Source organism: Typopeltis vanoorti, chromosome 21 (genome assembly GCF_054136105.1).
Source record: "Typopeltis vanoorti isolate ZY-2024b chromosome 21, IOZ_Tvanoo_1.0, whole genome shotgun sequence".
NCBI lineage: Eukaryota > Metazoa > Arthropoda > Arachnida > Uropygi > Thelyphonidae > Typopeltis > Typopeltis vanoorti.
In genome coordinates, this window is record NC_143569.1 from 33549781 (window position 1) to 33571294 (window position 21514).

At 35.6% G+C, this 21514-nt stretch overlaps 1 protein-coding gene and 1 non-coding gene across 4 annotated transcripts in view; both read right to left on the bottom strand.

The window, feature by feature from the left end:
* Asap (ArfGAP domain of ASAP) overlaps positions 1 to 21514 on the bottom strand; it is a 718739-nt gene that overhangs the window by 667831 nt on the left and 29394 nt on the right. For all 3 annotated transcript variants that reach the window (XM_090411444.1, XM_090411445.1, XM_090411443.1), the window contains exon 2: positions 14636 to 14708. In XM_090411444.1, the coding sequence (XP_090267570.1) occupies positions 14636 to 14708 (73 nt within the window). The remainder of the gene's footprint in view (positions 1 to 14635; positions 14709 to 21514) is intronic.
* Positions 1077 to 1148, bottom strand: TRNAE-CUC (transfer RNA glutamic acid (anticodon CUC)). The gene has a single exon. It is a non-coding gene; the product is annotated as a tRNA-Glu (tRNA).

Here is a 21514-nt window from a genome sequence, read left to right on the forward strand (position 1 = left end):
AGGCATCATAGAACCAAAAACAAGGTATGTACAAAATTTTTCCACCTCTTTTATTCTGCCATAATTGCCTTCTATATCTATACTCACCCATAATGTCCTAAAAATATATATATACCCCTTTTTTGAGTAATGTTAGCCAATGTATTAAAATAAGGGACACTCCTAAACAAAAACAGGCTATAATAGCCGTAATTATATTAATAGTGTTTAAGAGGAGTAACATGGGAATTTTCCCAGAAACTATACTTAATGGATTATATTGTTTCTAAGAGATTTATGTAGAAAGATCATTACACCAGATTTAGCTCTCTCTTCTGCTTTTACCTCACTGTATATATAGATATAATTTTCAGTTTCGTCTGTTCCTCTCCGCTTTTTTTTAGATTCTGTAATTACTGCTATTTTTACAATTTGTTTCTTCTAGTGCTTGGTCCAGTTCTATGATTTTGTGGTGGATACTTCTCACATTCCAGGTGGCTATATTCCAATAGGTGTATTTCTGCTTTTTTTTTTTGTTTTCGATAATTTTCTTCTCGAATCCTTATTCCAAGCCAGTTCATTACTAAAAAATTCTGTCCGTTTACTATCTTCATGAGTCTTTTTTAGTGGGTTAAAATTTTGACTGAGAGGGTTACTGGCCATCTGCAGTCTAGCTTGGTGATGGGGCTGCCATCTTGAGGCCTTCACACTTGCCTTAAGTGGTAGGAGAGAATTTTAAAGAGAAGACATAGAGATTGAGTAGAGATAGAAATAGAATGACCCATAGCCCTCGATTACTCTAATAACATTAGGGTCGCGAGTTACAAGAGTTGGGCGAGGAATGCCATATAGGAAAGATTAAAGAGCAAGGGGCCTACCTCAAAGAAGAGGGAAGAGAGAAAATAGACCCAGCTAGGGGACCATGAGAAAGCCACTTCCCTTGCTACCAAGATGATAGCCCCCTGTGGCCCTGTTGGTCCACGAGTCCTTATTCAACATATTCGGACCACCCATCCATATCTGGTGGGCTCCCCTATCTGCCACCCAGGGGATGCACTCTCTAGCAGTTACAGGGTCTTCTGAGAGAAAAGTTATTTTTCCGGCACCAGGAATTGAACCCAGGCCTCCTGGGTGAGAACCAGGTATCCTAACCACTAGACCACGCCAGAAACCCAAGTTTCCAGGTGAAAAAAACCTCTACCTCAGAGTGAGAAGGACTAACTCACCCTTAGTCAAAAGAGCCAGGATAAAGGTTCTTCATTGTCATAGATGGGAACTGAACCAAGGTCTTTCTGAACAAAGGACTTCACTATACTGACTGAGCTACACTTTATGATGGAAAAGAAAAATAACAATAGTTTACCCTTTCTACACATCTTAGTGACATGCTTTCTGAATGGTAAAACTCTCCTTCACTGTATACAGAAAACTCTCTCATACAAGCAGATACAGTACATTCACACCCTTTCCCACCATAACCCCCTCCCAACAATATGGCATCAATAAAATTAACCAACAGAGCTCACAATCTTTGTTACAGTGGAACCTATCTTTCAACAGAACTCAAACACCTTCTTATCTAATGGTTATAACAGTTACAGAGTTTAAAAAAAATAATCAATCCTCTCCACACACACAACCCCCCAATACTCGATCATCCCTTCAAAAGGATTTCAGAAATGTCATCACCATCCCCTAAAAATGGGGTAAATCAGAAAAAAATGACTAGGTCTTTAAAAAAGTGCAACCTCCAGACCTTATCCATTCTACCAAAGACCAGCTCACTCCTGTCTGAAGCACCAAGAGAGGAGGGAGTTGCAAGTTGGCTTACTTTGGACAAATAGGTAGATCAGTCACCATTCATTTTGATGAACACAAAACTTATATCTGAAAACATGACTATGGTCAATCTGGTCTTGCAGACTATATATTGGATACAACTCACAGAATCATCTGGAAGAAATCCACCGCGCTCCATCACGGTAAATTTATAATAGAAAGTTTCTTTTTGGAATCTGCAATGGAAATCAACCAAATTTAAACAAATATAGGTGCAAAAAACTTCCCATGGAGAGCATTGTCAGAGGTCCCAATTTACATAAAAGGCCACCTACAAATGTCCTTGGAGGGCACACCACCTAGAGAGGACTTTAGGGTCATCATAACCAACATTTTTCATTTTTCGTCGAGTATTGTGTTGCCTTTGTGTGTGTTATAAGTGTTATTTGTACTCCCTGAAGATGTCTTAGTGACAAGATGAATATTGGAATCATTAAAATAGTTTTGAATCCTTTCTTAGTGCTGTCAATACTCCATTAAACCTCCAACATCATGTTCTCCCAGCACTTAAGCCTTAACATAGAAACTGAAGAGAGGTATCTTCATTATCTACATAAGTTAAACAAAAAAAATAAATAAAATTAAATAAAAATACACACACACACACACACACACACACACACACACACACACACACACACACACACACACACACACACACTCCTGGTCAGCAATCATCCCCCAGTTCCTAGATTGTGGGCAAGCTGATCACCTTTTTCTATATAATCCATCAACAATCCCTGCTTAACGAAGCTATTCATCCATCTAACTCCTACCTGATTTATCCTTCTGACTAAGTATACACATTCTGATACTGCTTTCTTTAAACGCTCCTTGACCACCTCCCATGCAACACCACCACCACCTCATTTCCTTTCTTCAAATTCTTTTGACATGGCACTGCTGAAAGTTGACTGCTCAGCTTGTCATAATCACCTGCATTGTAATTCCACATATACCCTTTCTTAACAGAAAATTCTGCATGTTGGGATAATTTCCAGTTCAAAACTACATAATCGCTTTCTCCAAGTGGAGGCAGCACAGCTATATTGGTTACTGTTAATTTCTCTGATGCTATGATCCGATCCAGTACTCTCATACCTCATGTCCCCTCCCTTGCATGCTGTTTCAGGTATTCTTCTCTCAACAGGTAAATGAATTCCATTTCCTTCCCTCCCTGTGACCATTTCTCCTCCCAGTCTATATTCTCATAGCTGAAATCCCTCATAATAATTATTGAAGCTGCACTCATCTTGCTAATTTGCAAATGCATGTCACCTATATTGTCCCTTATACTCTGGATTATAGTAGCAACCAAATACATATTTTATTCTGTTGGCCTCTGTCTCACACCTGAATAGCCTCAAATGAACTGCGCTCTGCATCCCTGTCCCCTGATGTACTTCTACTCTTTTTTTTTGACTTCAATTTGTCTACAATCTGTTTGCAAAGCCCCTTCTCCATCCTGTTCATTCTATCCTCTTTGAAGATACTATATCTTAAGCATTCTATTCCTAAGACTATATCATCCTAAGTCAACCAAGTCTCACGAATGCCTATAGCTTTTGGCCAAGTTAAGTTAACCAATGGCAAACACTCATCCTCATTTCAAACACTTTCGGCATTAGTATACATACACTGCAATATCCCCTTAATTCTACAACCTCCTTTACACCTTGTGTTGCTTAGCCCAATAAATTTAAGAACCTGGGATGACATATTTAGCATCATGTGACCACTCTCCCACTTACTAACCTCTAGGTTGCCTGGACCCATACTCACCTGCATCCTCCCTAAACAATCTAGTTTTCCTGAATCAGCACTTCAGAGCTTTTCTCAAGCCTCCTGATCCCCAATTCATTCAAATTCAAGGCCACCATATATAAATCTTTCCTTCGATCAAACTCGCTCCACACATCCACAAACTCTATACCATTTCTCCTGTGCAATCTGCACACTGACTCATTTGCAGTTATTGCTCTCCATCTCAGTTTGCCTCTATCATACCATGGCAACAGACTCACAACTTTCAGTTTCGCATGCACTAGCAACTCTTTCATATCTTCTTGCATACGACATTTGTTACCTGCTAAATGATTTGTACAAGCCAAAATAAACATCTTTTAACTTCACTCTATGTCCTTACAGCATCATTAACATCCTTAATCTTAGCACCAGGAAAACATGATTTCATCATACTCTTCTCAAGTACTCCTCTTACCAGTGAATCAACTTTTTCTACTTTTTTGAAGAAAAGTGATTTTGTAGAAAATGATTCTACTTTTTTGTAAAATCTCTAAGACAGAAGTAGGAGAAGAGGTCAAAGTATTAAGTTAGTCAATGACAAAATTTAGAAATAAGTGAATAGGAATATGATCGTCTATGGAAGGGGAAAGCATGATTTTTGTGAAAACTGGTTATGCCTCAGTAATTTTTTTTTTCCAATAGAGTGAAAATCAAGTTTGATAAATGATTAAGATGATTGACTGATTTTGAGTTTAATGGAGCGATAAATGAAAAAGATGCAGATAAAATGTATAAAAACAAATTTAAATGGGTACAAAAACAAGTGCAAATAGGTATATATAAAGCAAGAAAAAAAAGGAGATAAAAAGTAAGTGTAAAAAAGCATAAAAGGATAAAAACAACTATGTATTAAAAGCCCATTAAGTAAAAAAAAAAAACATTCATTGAATAAAAATAATATGTATATGATCTATGTATAGTGGAAAATGTTTATTTCTTGCAAAAATTTAAAAGACAAACATTTAGTGAATCTGATGAAATCTCATTTAGCCATATTCATAATCCATCTGAGCCTGTTAGGGCTCAGATGAATTATGAATATGGCTAAAATAATGACTGTGCTCATTGGCAAAATGAGAGCAGTCAATTAAAACATGACTGGTGGTGAGATTGATATTACAGAATTCACACATAGACAGGCATGTCATCACACTCTCAATAGGAAAGAGGGCGTGTGAGAGAGATGACCATAACCTGGTCATCTGGAAATGAGCAAGAACAACTTCCTCTTAATCTTAGAAAAAATAAAAGAACCCTGTGCAGACTAAACTGCTGCAATTTAATTTCAGGTTTAATTCAATAGAGTATAAATTTTGACCTATGTGTGTGTGAACAGGTACAAAATAAGAATATCCAATTCCGAGTTTGACAAAGCTTCTAGTAGACAACAGGAGAGATGGAAAATTTGGGTAGCCTGAAAATAGAAAAGCATATGGTAATATGTGTATACCATGGGGGGCATCATGTGTTTAGTGGCATCTGAGCTATGTTATATACCCCAATATCTAGACCTAGTAGAAGACCTTTTATTCACAAATCGAAGGGTTGTATGGCAGTATGATGGGTGTTGTAAAGATTCTCCCACATTGGATAAAAAAACAGTTGACTATGTAAGATGGTAATGGCAATGACTTTATTTTTATAAGATACAACAGAGACAACTATATGAACAAAGCTGAAAATGCTCCAGCTGCAATTCTTATGGCTTGATAATGAACAGGTTTAGCAACTGGCAGAAGGTTAAGACTTCAGACCTATACACAAGTTTCAATCTTATAAGTATGCAATACTGAACAAAGAACATCTATCTGCAGCCCCAAGAAGTGAAAGATAGGGTGTGAAGGATGTTCACTGATTTATGATAATTATCACATAATTGAATTATGTGAGGTAGGAAACTGAGTTTGTTATCAAATGCGAGTCCCAATGTGGTTTCTGGTGCAACTGGGATTAATGTTTGTCCTAGTTTCAGTTCTGTATCAGAATGAAGACCATGTCTGCAGCAAAAATGAACCGTCACCTGATACAAAAATCTAAACCTATTTGCAAGTCACATTTTAAAGATGATCATCAATGGCTTGCTACAAATGTCTTTTGATGACTCTCAATATTACATAAATGACAGAAAATTATAAAGTCATCCACATAGAGGGCATTACTTAGAGTTGGAGAGAGATGTTCAGTTACTGAGTTGGCAAAATGAGAATTGCAAAAAGCATGATACTTAAAACTGAACCTTGTGGGACTCCCTTCTCATGGATATGTGGTTGGGAGGGTGATTCTCACTCAGAAGATTCAACTAGAAAGTTCTTGATGGAGGAAATCTCCCTCTGAGAACAAAATTGTGTAGGTCTTTCAGTATTCTAAATCTCTAAGCAGTGTTGTATGCTTTTTTCCATATCAGAGAAAACAAAACTCAATTTCAGGAAGGGATCCCTAATGGATGTTTCCAGACATAATACATCAGTTGTTTCATGATTTTTTTATGGAAGCCAGACTGTTTTGTGGAAAAAAAGGTTGTTTCTCTCACAGTGGAAAAGGGAGAGAAGGTAGACAATTAAATCAAATGAATCTTGGGGGTAGGCATGTGAAAAAAGGTATTGCTTCCCATCTTCAACAGGAAGGGATTATTGTTGTAGAGCATATGTTTGACATATGCTCTTCCTCTGATGATTGTGCTGGCACTACTACCCAAAGTGTTGTGTCCATTTAAATCCCCCATTATAAGTAGGGGAGATGGTAACTTAATCTCAAGATGAAGGTCGTCTTGAGAAATATATATATAGCAAGAGGAAGGTAGATACAGCATACTGTTATTAGAGTTCCATCGAAGAGTCAGATAGCAACTGCTTCTACATTAGTATTAAGCAGGACTTGCTGAAAGCAGGTATGGTTGTCCACAAGGATGGCAGCCTACCTTTCTATGGTCAGTTCCATCCAATGGCCTTACCCTCGAATGATGGTAGCATTTCGTAGTCCCAAGTTCTCACTCAGCTTCAAGTATGTTTCCAGCAAGCAGAAGTATACTGGTTTTATATTTTGGCAAGAGAGCCTCGTTGTCATCGATATTTCGATGGAATCCACAACATTTCCATTATAAAAATGTTCTCATTATTTCGTTTTGGTGGTATCATCTCGCTTCCAATGTGGAGGAGTTTTGTTTTCATTAGCCTTGGATTTTTTTCTTTTCTGTAGAATTCTGAACAGCCAGTGTATATTATTTCTTTATTTAGAGGAACAGAAGTATCCTTTCCATCTGATGATAGATCATCTATTCAAGGTTCTGGAGGCATGTCTTTGAACTTCCATGAAGCACTTTTCATTATTATTATTTTTTTTTTTTTTTTATTAGTGGATGTTTGTGAAACGGAACTATTTTTGGCATGTTTTCTGGAATGAGCCTATGCCTTTTTTTTAAAAATTTTTTTATACACTTTACGGAGACAGCAAGCAAATCATACTATTCAAAGACGTTGTGGTTATGAGAAGGTGAGATTGATATATGTCTCAAAGTCACTACTGATGCTTTCTTTAGAGTTGCCTTCATCATGAAGTTTACTACATTTTGCTATATTTGTGGAATACTGCTTCCTCACCTCTTGATATGTGATGTACTGCTCAGTTTTTATTTTTTGGAACTCTTTTTTTCATCCTTCCATCTTTGGCACGGTCAGGAGTAAGTAATGTGATCTCCCTTGTAATTAAGACATTTTGGTGTTTTGCGCTTACAGTTCTTGCTCTTGTGGAATTTACTGCCATATCTGGCACAGATTGCAGAGCCACATACTAGCAATTCAAGAATAACCATACTTTTGACATTTAAAAAAATGCAGAGGATCAGGGATGTAGAGTCTAACTGGACTGTTTAAATATCTAGATTTCACAGATGGTGATTTGGGTTTGTTAAAAGTAAGGATAATGTTCCTGGTGGAAACCAAGTGATCATCCCTATGTATGAATATTTTCTTCGTGGCTGACATGCCTTGATCTTTCATTTCAGAGCAATCTCTTTGTCTGAGACATAGAGGACGTCCCACTCTAATATCACTCCTTGAGGTTAATTCAAGGTTGTGTGGGAGGGGAGTAACCAAGACTGGCATTCCCCCAAAAAAGATATTACCCTATGACACCATGAAGTCAAAGACTCATCTAGGAGGTCCCTTTGTCATTCTCACAGCTCATCATACCATGCCTTAAACACATTCAAATTCTCTGTGGACACCACACTCTCAGGCAAGACATTCCAATCATTCACAACTCTGCATGCAAAAAACATGCTTCTCACTCCCTTGTTCACACCCTCCTCATACAGCTTCCAGGGATGACCTGTTGTTCTCCCCTGATTACTCAGTAAACTGCATCTTCTCAACCTTTCCTCATATTCAACATTCCAGAGATCAAACCTCTGGAGCCTTTTTGAAAATCATTTCATCCCTTTGAAAACCAGGTGACCAAATCTGTGCACACTAGTCCATGCGTGACCTAATCAGAGCCTTATACAACAAAACAAGAATCAGCTTACTTCTACAAGTCAGCGTCCTCCACATCATTCCCAGAATTCGTTGGGTTGTCCTCACAATTATGGCAATTGTGTCGTCTAAATTTTAGATCCTTATCCATCATCACCCCAAGATTTCTTATTTCCTTATATCCCTACCAAGCATAAATTCTATATCCCATTTTGTTTCCCAAATTTTAAATTTTACATTTTGCTACACTGAAATGGCATCCCCACTCCTGAACCCATTCACTCAATCAATTCAAGTATTCTTGTAAGGCCACAATATCTGCTCTACTCCTCATCCCAACTTTGCATTATCTGCAAACAACTGAACATCTACAGTCAAATCTTGCCCAGTTTCATTGACATACAGGTTAAATGGCAATGGCCCTAAAACAGACCACCGAGCCACACCACGTGACTTTCTTCTTCCAGGATATTGCTCCCCCATACACAACTTGTTGATACCGGTCAGCCAGCCAATCTCCAATTCAATGCACTAGTCTATTATCCAACCCCATCTGCTCTAGTTTGACTCTAGTAATTTATCAAAAGCCTTTTCAAAATCTAAGTATATTACTGTGTATCCATCTCCTTTGTCCAATGAAGCCATCACCTTATTGTAATTTCAGTATGTAGATTACTAAAACATGACCTTTTACCAAATATCCATGCTGTCCATCAAAGATAGTACCAATGTTGTCAACCCAATTCTGGATCCTGGTTCTCACCAGCCTCTCCACCACTTGAACAACAACAACTTACACACAGATAGGCTTACAATTTGATGCTTGAGTTCTATCAAGTATCTGATGAATTAAAATGTGGGTGAATTAAGTGCAGAAGATCACTTGGAAGATATCTTTAGCCACTTATATGCAAGTATCACTTCAACTTGAATAAAGTAAGTGAAAAATAAAAATGATTTTTATTTTTAACTCCTTTTTAGCTCTTTTTTTTTTTTAAACATTTAGCTGTTTTTAGTCATTTTCATTAGGAAACAGTATATAGGCATTTCAAAAGAACAAGTAGGATATATTTTGCATGAAGAATTGCATATGAAAAAGTTTTGTGCAAAATTGGTGCCACGCTTGCTCACAGCAGATCAAAAATGCATTCGCATGAAAATCTCTGAACAGTGCTTGGAGCATTTTAACAAGAATAAAACTGATTTTGTGCGTTGATTTATTACTATGGATGAGACTTTGATTCATCATTACACACCAGAATCCAAACAGCAGTCAAAATGGGGGACAGAAGCCGGTTGTTCAGCACCAAAGAAGACAAAGTCAGTTCCATCAGCAGGAAAGGTCATGGCACATTGGTGTTTTTTGGGAGTTAAAAGGCATTTTGTTTTTTAATTGTCTTGAAAAGGGTAAAACAATAATTGGGGAATATTATTCTGCTCTTTTAACCAGACTAGATGAAAAAATTTGTGAGAAAAGACCTGGTTTGCAGAAGAAAAAAATCATTTTTCATCAGGACCTGCCCACAAAGGTGTTTTGGCAATGGGAAAATTAAGGGATCTGCACTATGAATTGTTGGAACATCAATCCTATTCCCCAGATTTGGGCTCCCTGTGACTTCTATCTCTTCCTCGCTGGTCGGCGTTTCTCTTCGATTCAAGAGGTGATTGCACCTGTAGAGGGGAATTTTGTAGATCTTACTGAAAACCACTACAGGGACGGGATAATGGCGCTGAAGCATTGCTAGAATAAATGTATTAGTCTTAAGGGAGATTATGTTGAAAAATAAAAATAATTTTGAAATTATAAATTCATTTTTTCATTGTTAGGCCGAGAACTTTTCAGACCACCCTCGTATAAGGATAAGGAAGTCACTGTCTCTTTACAAAGCCTTGATACAACTAAACTACAGTGTGAAGATCTGGTCTCCTGTGTTCCAAATGAGAAAAAAAAAAAGCTGTGAAAGGCTGAAAAGAAGAATAAGAAAGATGACATTGTGATTACTGAATGCAGATTACAAGGACAGATCAAGATATGTGGAATGCAGACACTGGTAAATATTAAAGGTGGACAGAGGACAAGGTGCATTCAACCATGGAAGTTAAGTTTGTGTGTGGCTAAGAATGGTAGAGAGCTAGATTTTTCTTTCACAGAGCAAAGAGTGTGGAACAATTTGCTTGCTGAAAAGTGAGCACATTCAGTGTGAATGAGTTTAAGAGAATGTATGACATTTGGTGAAGGTGGCCTTGCTCAATATCATCAGCTGGGTTTCCATCATCTAGCTACTTCTCACACTTGCACATATATTTTTCCCTAGCCTAAGCAACTGTCCTCAATGGTGTGTGTGAGTGTGGTGGGAGGATATTCTTATGATAATACTATTACTATAGTGTTAACAAAAAAATACCATACCAGTGTCTGGTAGTATTATACAAAAGTAAATTAAGCTTCACAATACATCAAAAGTACAATTCACAAGTGTATTGGGAGAGTATCAAAAATGTTTATATTAAATGCATTCTGTATTGATTGAATCAATCACCTAGATCAGTGATGGCAAACCTTTTTACCCAGGTGTGTCAAGCATCTCTTTTTTTAAAATATCGACGTTGTTGATGTGCAACTTTAATACATGTATTATAAATTTAACTACATAATCATAGATGGTGACATACATATCATATTAGGCTATTTATTTAATAGGACATTGATATAAAATCTATGAATTTATATTATACAATTAATTTAATAAAGGGAAATTACAAACTTACATTACATTTAATGACTTTTCTGTTGCTGAGTACTGGTAGAAAGTTGCTTTATAGAAGGGCAATAGTGTGTACATTTTAATGCTACACAGGCAGCGCTCAAATCATTGCTCAATTTATTTCTCCCTTTCGATTTGATGTCCGCACGGTTAAACTAGTGGCTTTGCGCTTCACAACCATATGCCTGGGGAAGGAGTATCCTGGATTTGATTCCCGTTGCAGACGTGAGGAACTTAAGGATCTTCCTCAGCCATAGCCAAGTTAGCCGGTCTTGGGTGTGAACAGCACGGTTTTTCCTCCAGTTTATCTAGGGTTTTTCCTCCAGTTTATCTAGGGTTTTTCATCCCGCAAGCAGGCAAACCGGCCCCGTGAACACACACAGATCTACAGACATAAATACTTACCCCCCCCATGAGGGGGCTCAACTCGCCCCAATAGGGACGGGGGAGAAAAGGGAGGAAACTCCATATGAATAAATAAATAAATTTCGATTTGATATTATTTAAGGTAGAAAATAGAGTTTCACAAGAGTATTTAGAAGAGAAAATTGTTAGAAGAGCTTTAGCAAAGATTTTTAAGAGCATGAAAGTTTTTCAGGAAGGCTATTCCACACGCTTAGAATTTCACAGTCTGAATTTTTACATGCGGTATCATGCAGACGTTCCCACTCAAGTTCTTCTAATTCATTTCTAAGAGCAATAAACTTTCTTTTCCAGATAGGATTACACTGGAAATTGGCTAGTTGCATTTCTAGATCTTTTAAATCCAACCACTCAAAGCCATTTAATTTAAGATCCATGAATTCTGTTTCATCAGGGTACTTTATGAATTGGATTGTTTGTTCCAACATTCGAAATTGCTCAAATCTAGAAGAAAACTGCTCAGTTACTGACTTCAGAACTTCGATAGATTAGTTGATATGTTGTTCACGATTTTTGGGGCTGGTTTCATTAAAAACAATTTTCACTCTTGGGAAATACTTAAAAATTGTTACTTTCTAAATTACATTGAAATATTTTGAGTTTATTCTCAAAGCTCCTGATCGTGCCAAACATAACATCGACAGATTTTCCGAAACCTCACAATTGTATATTAAGTTCATTCAGCTGTGAAAAACATCAGCTTACTGAGCCAAGCAGAATCATTCAACTGAAAAAATTTGTGCTCCATGCCCATCGTATTTAGATATAATTTAATTTCATTTAAACATTCAACAAACTGTTCAATTACTTGGCCACAACTCAACCATCGAATATTATTGTACATTAATAGACCATTGTACACTGATTCAACTTCGCTTAAAAGTGAATTAAATTCTCATTTGTTTAAAGCCCTGGCAGCAATAAAATTAGTTAACTTTGTCACAATTCTCATCACATCATCCAAATCCTTTAAGCCTGATTTTGCACACAGCGTCTCCTGATGTATAATACAATGGAAACAAACCAGGGAATGACCAACATATTCTGTAAATTGTTTGATAAACCGACATTACGGCCAACCATATTAGGCGCGCCATCAGTTGTGATCGAAAATATTTTCGATAAATCTATCTGTTTCTCATGGAACACTTTAACAGTCGCATATGTCTTTACCTTTTTTTTTTTTCTGAGGTAAATTTTCTAACTTTATCAATTCCTCGTGCATAGAATCACTGTGAGCATACCTTGCAATGATAGCCAATCGAGCTAATGACATAATATCTGTAGTTTCGTCGAGACAAATGGAAAAACAATGGCATGAGTTCAAGGCTTGTTGTATTTGATTTTCTATACTAGCATTCATTGATATAACTCTGTCTTTAATAGTATTCCTACTTAATGGTAACTCTTTCATGTGCTTTACAATAGCTTCTTTATTATGAAAGTCCTCAAATAAAAATGGTGCACACTTTACGAAAGCTTCTTTAATATAATCACCATCACTAAGTGGCTTCCCATGTTCAACAATAGTATGTGAAATACTGTAACTTGCAGCTACTAAATTTGAAGGTCCTGAAACAAATTTAATTAAAGTCCCTGATTGTGATTCTGTCAGTTTTAGATGTTGCGATATGTATTCTTTGCGTTCTTCAAGTTTTTTCTAGGAGCCATTTGTGTTTAGTTTCAAAATGTCTTCTTACATTCCAAGTTCTACTCACAGATAGCTCATCACACAATTTACAGAGAACTTTTTCGCCACTATCAACAACAACACCATATTGTTCAGTCCAGGCATCTTGGAAATTTCTTCCACTTACTTTCTGTGATAATTTTAGTTTTTTTATTAGTGCTAGCTGCCATTGTAAAAGGGTTCACAATTATATACAGCAATAATAATTAATAAGAACTAACAATTACTGGAAATGAATTATACACCAGCAACTCAAATTACTTAAGTGGCAGACCATGCAAGAACTACTACTACTTCTTTCAGCATGGTTGCCAGATTTATTACCGGTATGTTCGTAGCAACCTTGTTACGTTTTACTCTCTATCATGCTACTAAACAGCAGCTATTTAGTAGGTTTTGTTGCGACATCATCATAAGTTGTTATAATTTGCATTATTTAACAAAATTTACTAAATTTATTGCAACTATAAAATGTTTTCATTATTTACTGAGATAAATTCAATATTTAATGCTGCGAATTATATTTTCTGTTAAAGTGATTTTAAATATGTTTAGAACTTGTATTACTCAGTCGAGAGACTTGGAATGCATACATGAACGAATTTCACACAGAAGTCAAATGAAAACTATAAAGCACGTATTTATAAGTTTGTATCGTATAATATTGATAATTTTTATTTGTTTTTATAATATCATATGACTATGCAGAAATTATAATGATTAATAAAGAAAACAAACTTAAAAAGGCTCATTGTTTATAGGCTAGTTACAAAAAAAAAAAAATAGAAATAAGCTAACTACAAAATAAAATAGAAATAGGCTAACTACAAAATATAATTCTTTCAATGAACCGAAACCTACCTTCGCCTTAACTAAGGGCAATCTTACACAATTTATCGCAGTTTTTTCATCAGAATACCAATATCTTTCAACATCCAAGGTGTGTCACCTGAAACCCTCAAGTGTGTCAGTGCTGACACACGTGTCATAGGTTCACCATCACTGACCTAGATTTTGGTCTCTTTCTCTCTCTCTGGATCTTTTTCCTGCCACCTTAGCATTAAACACCTATTTTGCTAACCTTTCCTCTCCCATTCTGTTTAAATAACCATACCACCTTAGATTAGACCTGCTCACACACTATATCATATCTGCAATCGATATAAATTTATGCTCTGCAAACCATATCATGCACTGCTCTGTTATGGACAACTAATATCACTTAGTAAATTATACAATTAAAAAGGTATGTTAACAAGTGAGTGTACATTCCCTTCAAATACATTTCCACTGCGTGAATTTTTAATACATATTTGCATGCAACTACTATAAACAAATAAATGTCCACTATCTTCTTAAAGACATACGTAGCATTTACTGAGCATCCTTATACTATCTGATTTGGAACAAAGCGAAGTAACCTTTTCATCCCTTACTTATCTACATCTAAACATGAAGTAATCAGACATGAAATATTATACTAAAAAATTTAACATTTCAGAAACACATAAATGTTAATATGATATCTTCTTAAGACAATCAATTGTACAGTATTATAGGTTTATTAACTGTTTCATGTGTGGGCTTACTATAAAATAAAGTGTCTCACACACACACACAAAGGAGTACATGTTTCTTTCTCATACTTAGCCATGGAAGCATACCATTTCCACTATTATAAATGGCTTTTACAGCTTTTTTCATTTTTGTTAACCCATCTCGATCAAAGTCTAGAGTCTGAAAGTAAATAAAATAAATAAATAATTAGGTATGAAGAAATAAACATGAAATAAACAACTAAATAAAAAGACATATCATCAAAAGACATTAAAAATTATTCTAAATGAATTTATCTTATAAGCTATAATATCAATTGATCATTTAGCTCATGTACTGATATACAAATGCCTACATGAAATAGTGACTTTTGCTAGCTTGCTCACCCAGTGATAATTTTTTAGGAACTGAGGAGGGCAGGGAGAATTAAGTATTATCTAATATTTGCATTTTACTTCATTCTGATTTATAATGTTATATGCAATAAGAAACATTTTTACAGACTGAACATTTATCATCACCCCATACAATAAGAAGCCACATACTGTCAAATTCCATATACTGCAGAAGGTCCTCACAGTGCTACAACAATGCCTTGAACTCATTTACTGTTCCACCCCCTAGATCTGAAGATCTGTTGGCCATTCTTCAACCAATAAGCTACAGGACTGAATATAACCATGAGCATGGATTTTGCTTTAGATATAGAACTTCGCTGCTCAATGTGAAATCACCATTCTGCATATCGAAAGCATGAAGTGGCTTAAGTTCATTTTCTCTGTAGAGAATTTTCAATATAATCTACTTCTTAGCCCATTGCACATGGTGCAAAATATATACTTCCAATCATCTCAATCCCTGTCAAATGAATACGGCATCATACCCTTGACTTGCCGATTTCAAAGCAGTGAATTCTTAATGCCATTAATGTTTTCATATAACCAATTTATTTAAATTCTCATGGAAGGCTCTATCTTAATTTTCACACAGCTCTCCCCAGCTTTGCAGCATTTTTAAACAACCACATATCCCCATTTAAGCCTCTGCTTTGCTGAACCTAACTTTGTGATAGTTATCCAAAAGCCTTAAAAAAAAGTAACCTAATATCAAATCCTGTCGTCCGAAATTCACGTACTAACTTGTTATTATGGCAATCTATCAAAGGACTTTGAAAAATCAAAATTATACTACTGTATATGAATCCTATTTATCAATGAAGTCTGTCATCCTGCTACTGGATTGCTAAAATGCAATCCAGCTTAAACCAACAATGACCCAGAGAAACCTGTCTCGTATCAACCCAATCCTAGATGTTGGCTTTTCCGGTGATCTAGGAATTGACTGGATCGATCTAGACTAACTTAATTTGAAGTCAGCCTTGTATCTTCCAACTTTGCAAAGTGGATTTTTTGACATTTCTTACTAAGGATCTCGCTAAACAAGGATCATTACTCCCAAGGAACATTTCTCTTTCTTATGACATGAAGATCTTTCACTGTTAACATCAAGTTTAATTTAATCCCTGTAGACCTCCAGCATATTTACTACAAGCCCTTCCCCAATCTTTCCTGGCTCATTAGACTGTTCACAAACAGTGATCTCACAATTAATCCTACAATATCAGAAGCCTCAATTTACTGACTTCTGAATGGGTGCATCAAGCAAATTATGATACAGTACCGTCTAAACTGTACTTACAATCAAGTGATCCCTTCAACTATCAAACCGATTTATCAATATATATATATAATGTTTATCAATACCTGTGTATTGATAAACATTTTGATAAAATAATATCATCCCATAATTTTAATAGGTTGGTGATGTACAATATATATCCTTTCCCAGTTAATTCAGTACTGTGGTGGGCTGTTTCCACAAACAGGGCTCTGGAAAACGCATATTGTCATCTTATATGCATATCTTCCCAAGTTAGAAGAAATGGCAACTAGATCTCTAGTTGGCATATGTCTTTCATCATCCAGTGAAATCTCACTGCCCTGCTTATTCAAGGCATGAAGTGGAGTCTGCCATGTTTTATCTCCAGAGTAGGATATTCGTTTTTTGCTCAACCTCTCTTTTTCTCACGTGTGGGTGATGGCTTTATTGGACGCAATCAACACACTTAATGAATTAGGGAGCCATCACTTCAATTTGAGGGTACACCAGTAAAGCAGTTTCTACAGGCTGGCCAATAGATGGTACATGGGACTGAACCTGATAGTAATGCATCTGCTCGAGACTTACTTATCACTGGTGAATAATCCTGCTACTGCTTATCCTGCCTGGAATGAGAGTATAGCGGTGTGCAGAGAATACTTTTGCACCCACTCTACAATGTAAAAAACCAAACAAATGGCAGCATAACTGCAGATGTAAAAAATCTTGAAAAACTGAAAAATACAAAAAATTCAAAAATAAAAACACCAAAATTTCATCCCATAAAAAACACTTCTATATCTAATTTCACTAACATCTGGTTTTCATTATCATTATGTTAATTATGGATACAGACCATGTTGGTTTGTATGTCTCATTATCCATCTAATATCCTCTTTTGAAGTCTTCTGGGCCTTCTCTTTCCAATTGGTTTATATTTTATTAATTGTTTAGAATATTGAATGTTGGCCATTCGATTTACATGTTCGATCCAATTTGTTTTTAACTGTTTTTCTTATATTGATTTTATTTTTAGTTCTATTAGAATATCTTCATTCTTTTGTCTAATAATGTGTATTTTGCAGTTCTTCTCATGTGGAGATATTTGCACAAACAGTTACACCATCATCAAGCTCAACTCAACAGTATGGTATCCAAAAAAAATATTTTAACTCGAGCTAGAGCTATTTGCTCTAATGACAATGCTCTTATAGTTCGCCCACCGATTTGAGGTCCCTCGACACTTCTGCGCATGTCAGAAAAAGGAGAATCCATTCCGATAATAGGGTAATCAGTCTGTCCTCTGGGATGTAATAATAAACAAACTGAGTTTTTTATTATTACAGGTCGGAAAATTTAGCTTTTCTTTTACGAACATTGCTGTTTTTAAAGTGTAACTATTTTGCTTGTATAACAGTTGGAAAAATGTACGTAGAGTGTTAATAAAATTAAAAAAGCTATAGCATAAAACAAAAATGTAATAAGTTTATTTTTAAGAAAGTTTTCTATAAAATAAAAAGAATTATACAGAAAAACAGAAATTATTTCAAATGAACTTAGATATTCCAAACTTACAGTTGAGAGAACTGAGGCACTTTAATGTCCTAAACTGATTAATTATTTATGAGTTGTTGTGACTCTCAATAGCATGCAAAAAAATGTTGGAAAAAATACCATTGTCAAATTCTTTTACTCTTCAGAGTCATCTGAATCGGTGTCCGAATCGCCATCACTTTCACTTAAACTGATCACCAAAGGTTCGCACAATTCTTCGATAATTCCGTCTCTATCCCAAAATATATTTTCCAATGAGGTGACATGAGAGCAATATTTTCCCCACTTTTGAACTGTAATACTTTCAATCGCCTGTTCTGAAAGCTTAAAAAGTTTCGACATGTCAATATCCCCAGTTACATTGCGATGGCGAATGAAACTTTTCACTTCTGCCCAAACATACTCAATAGCATTAATATCGCAATGATATGGTGGTAGCCTCAAAGCTAGAAATCCATGCTCTTTGAGCATCGTGTCGAATTTAAATAGTTTAGTTGTGGGCGAGTTTCTTTTGACCAAATTAAGCAATTCAATTTTTCGCATATCTGGGGAATGAGAAATGTTATTTGCAGAGAGCCAATCCATAAGAACTTGCTTCTTATTAGACCAATTTGGAACTTTGTTTAATCGAATAGAGTGATATGAAGCGTTATCAATTATAACAACAGCATTTTTAGGAAGGTTTGGAATCAGTTTTTCTTCTGCCCACTTTTCGAAAATCGTAGAATTCATTTGCCCATGGTAATCTCCAATAGTTGAATTGGCTTTGTATAGTAAGTTTGAATTCGCTAAAAAACCCATTTCTCCACCCGCACACATAATTATTATGCACCGCGAGGCATTTCCGGTTTGTAGCACTCCACATTCTTCTTTAGACTGCCAACATTTTCCATAAGTTAAATTACTATTAATCCAAGTTTCATCTAGATATACAATCGGTCTTTTCTCCTCCCTGAAACGTCTTATTGCTCTCAAATACTGCGTTCTAGATAAAACAATGTCACTTCGCTCCATGATAAGTTTCCTTTTATTCTGGGACTTTTTAAAACAAAATCCGATTTCATGAAGTATTTTCCTTAAAGTTTCTCTTTTCCAAGAAAAATTAATTTTTTCTTTAAGCACAGGAATCAATTTCAGAACAGTTGGCACTCTTTTCTCGACCACGTAAAATTCGTGAATAGTTCTTCTTATAACGTCTACATCAAAATCATTCAAAGCTACGGTTTCGATGGTTTTCTTTCTCTGGCGCTTTTTTTTAGGAGATTTAAATTTTGGCTTACCTTCACCTTTTGATTCCCTACGAATTCTTTTAACAGTCGACCCCGATACGCCCGCAATTGCACTTGCACGTTTTATGACTTGAGAAAGGGGAACAAGAAGACGGCCTTCTGACGATTCTTTTTCGCAGAATGTCAGCACATTATTCAATATTCTTTTGCAAGAGCTACTGAAACGTGTAACAATAGAACTTGTTGACTGTACTGGATCCATCATATACAAATTAATAATAAAAAAATAATGCAAAAAGAGAACAACAAAAATCAAGCTAGTACTAGTACAGCGACAGACAAGAAAGCACGTGATTTCGCATGTTGGCGACCAATTCGTACATCCTTCATTTCTTTCTCCCCTTCAGCATGAATCGACTATTCTTGGCACAAAGCCAAGAAGGGACCTAGAAGTGGTGGGCAAACTATACTACTGAACTCACTCACATCACACCCTACTCTAAATGCTCTCCAGAAATATCCTCCATTGTCTACCACACAAGACCACAGCAAAACTGTTACCATCCCATATATTCAAGGCACATCTGAAAAGATATCTAGAGTGCTAAATAAATATAAGTATGCACCGTATTTAAATCTTATGTCAAATTGGCAACTCTCATCCGTTCACCTAAGTACAAACCCTTCTTTATCACATCTAGGAGTTTATGAAGTGCCCTGTTCTTGTGACCAGGCTTACTATGGACAGACAGGAAGAATTGTTGAGATCCACACTGGTGAACATAAAAAATACATCTGGCACTATCATTATTGACAAGTCAGGTCTAGCAGACAATGCCTTGAATATCACGTCACACAGGATCAATTGGAAGAAAACAAAAATGCTACACAAGAGGCATTAAAGTCAGAGAGATTGTTTTTGGAATTAAAAGAAGATTTTAAATATACTCCAAACCTCAACAAGTATGGCTGTATAAAGTTACCAAAAATCTTGGAGACATTCATTCCAAGATCTAATTAATATTTGTTTTCTCTCTCATTTCTAACACAGATAGTGCCTAATTAGGACTATTTCCTTGTGTTGTCCGTACAATTTTTTTTAAACTAATCTCACTGTTATACCAAGTTGTTGATGCTGTGAACTGTTTTTGTGCTATGAAGATGCTGGATATAATACCAGCAAATAAGTTAATAAATATTATTTTCTTATCATTCTGAGTTGTCATTGATACCATGAAAATAAATAAGTTCTAGTGAATCTCATTTCACTTATTTTTATTCTTTGTTTATTGTCCAAATTTCACTGCCATATAATAAATGTATGCACTGCTAAAGTATATTTTTCATGCATATAATAGATTTAGTTTAATCCTTTATCCCAGTGAGAGCAAACAAAGTTTGCGCCTGAAAATATCTTCAGGACTAAATATAGTGTTGTACTATCTTATCCAGTAAGTAGTGCAACACCAAGGCAACTCGTGGCAAAGGTGGAGCAAGCTACCAGGCACTTCTTTATCCCAGTGAGAGCAAACTTTGTTTGCTCTCACTGGGATAAAGGATTAAACTAAATCTATTATAGTCTAACCTAGTGATAAATAAATTTTCAACATTTTTCATGCATGTTTCTTTTTGTACAATATTTGAATTGAGTGTTCTATTTATCAGGCATATAATCTGTAAACATTCTGAAGTTTTCAATTTTGTCTTTTTCTCCTTCATATGATATTTCATATCCAAGATAATTGAAAGTATTTATCTGTTCTATTATTTTATTATTAATGACTATTTTACTTCTAGCTGAAGTTTGTCCACAAAATGCCATTGCTTTATCGATGGATATTTTCATTCCAAACTGTTCTACTATAACGTTTAAATTATATATTGCTCTTTGTAAATTGTCTTCCTTATCTGATATTATTACCTGATCATCTGCAAATAATAGCATATTTATTTTGTTATTCCAGAAAATTTCTATACCTGAATTGCTTAAGGTGTTCCACTGTATTAATATTTCATTAATATAAATAGTAATGAAATATTAACAAAATCTTTCCTCTTTCATCCTTCAAAGCATTGCTTTTTATCCTTCTCTTCTTCCCTGAAATCAGGTTCAAGCCTTCATAGACTTTTCTCATATCCTTTTCTGTATCGTTTTCCTCTATTTCCTTGCAGACCTGATTGAGCCAATCTTCCTTTGCCTTTTTAGCCAGAATTTTTACTTGCTTATTGATCTCTTTATACCTGACTTGGGCTTCATCACTGTTCTTATTCTTCTATTTTCTTCTTTCGTCCATTTTTTTCTATCACCTCCTCAGTAATCCAGGGCTTCGTTACTCTTCTCTCTCTGCCTCATCCAGAAGACCTTTAGCACATTCCTTGATTTTCTCTCTTAGATCCATCCAGATTACTTCTAGGGTCTATCAGTATCAATACTGCTGATCTTATTTTCTAGTTCAGTTTGATATTTCTCTCTTATATCTTTTTCTTTTTAGTCTGTCAATTCTTATTTTCCTAGTTGCATTTTCTTTATTTATTCGTTTTAAT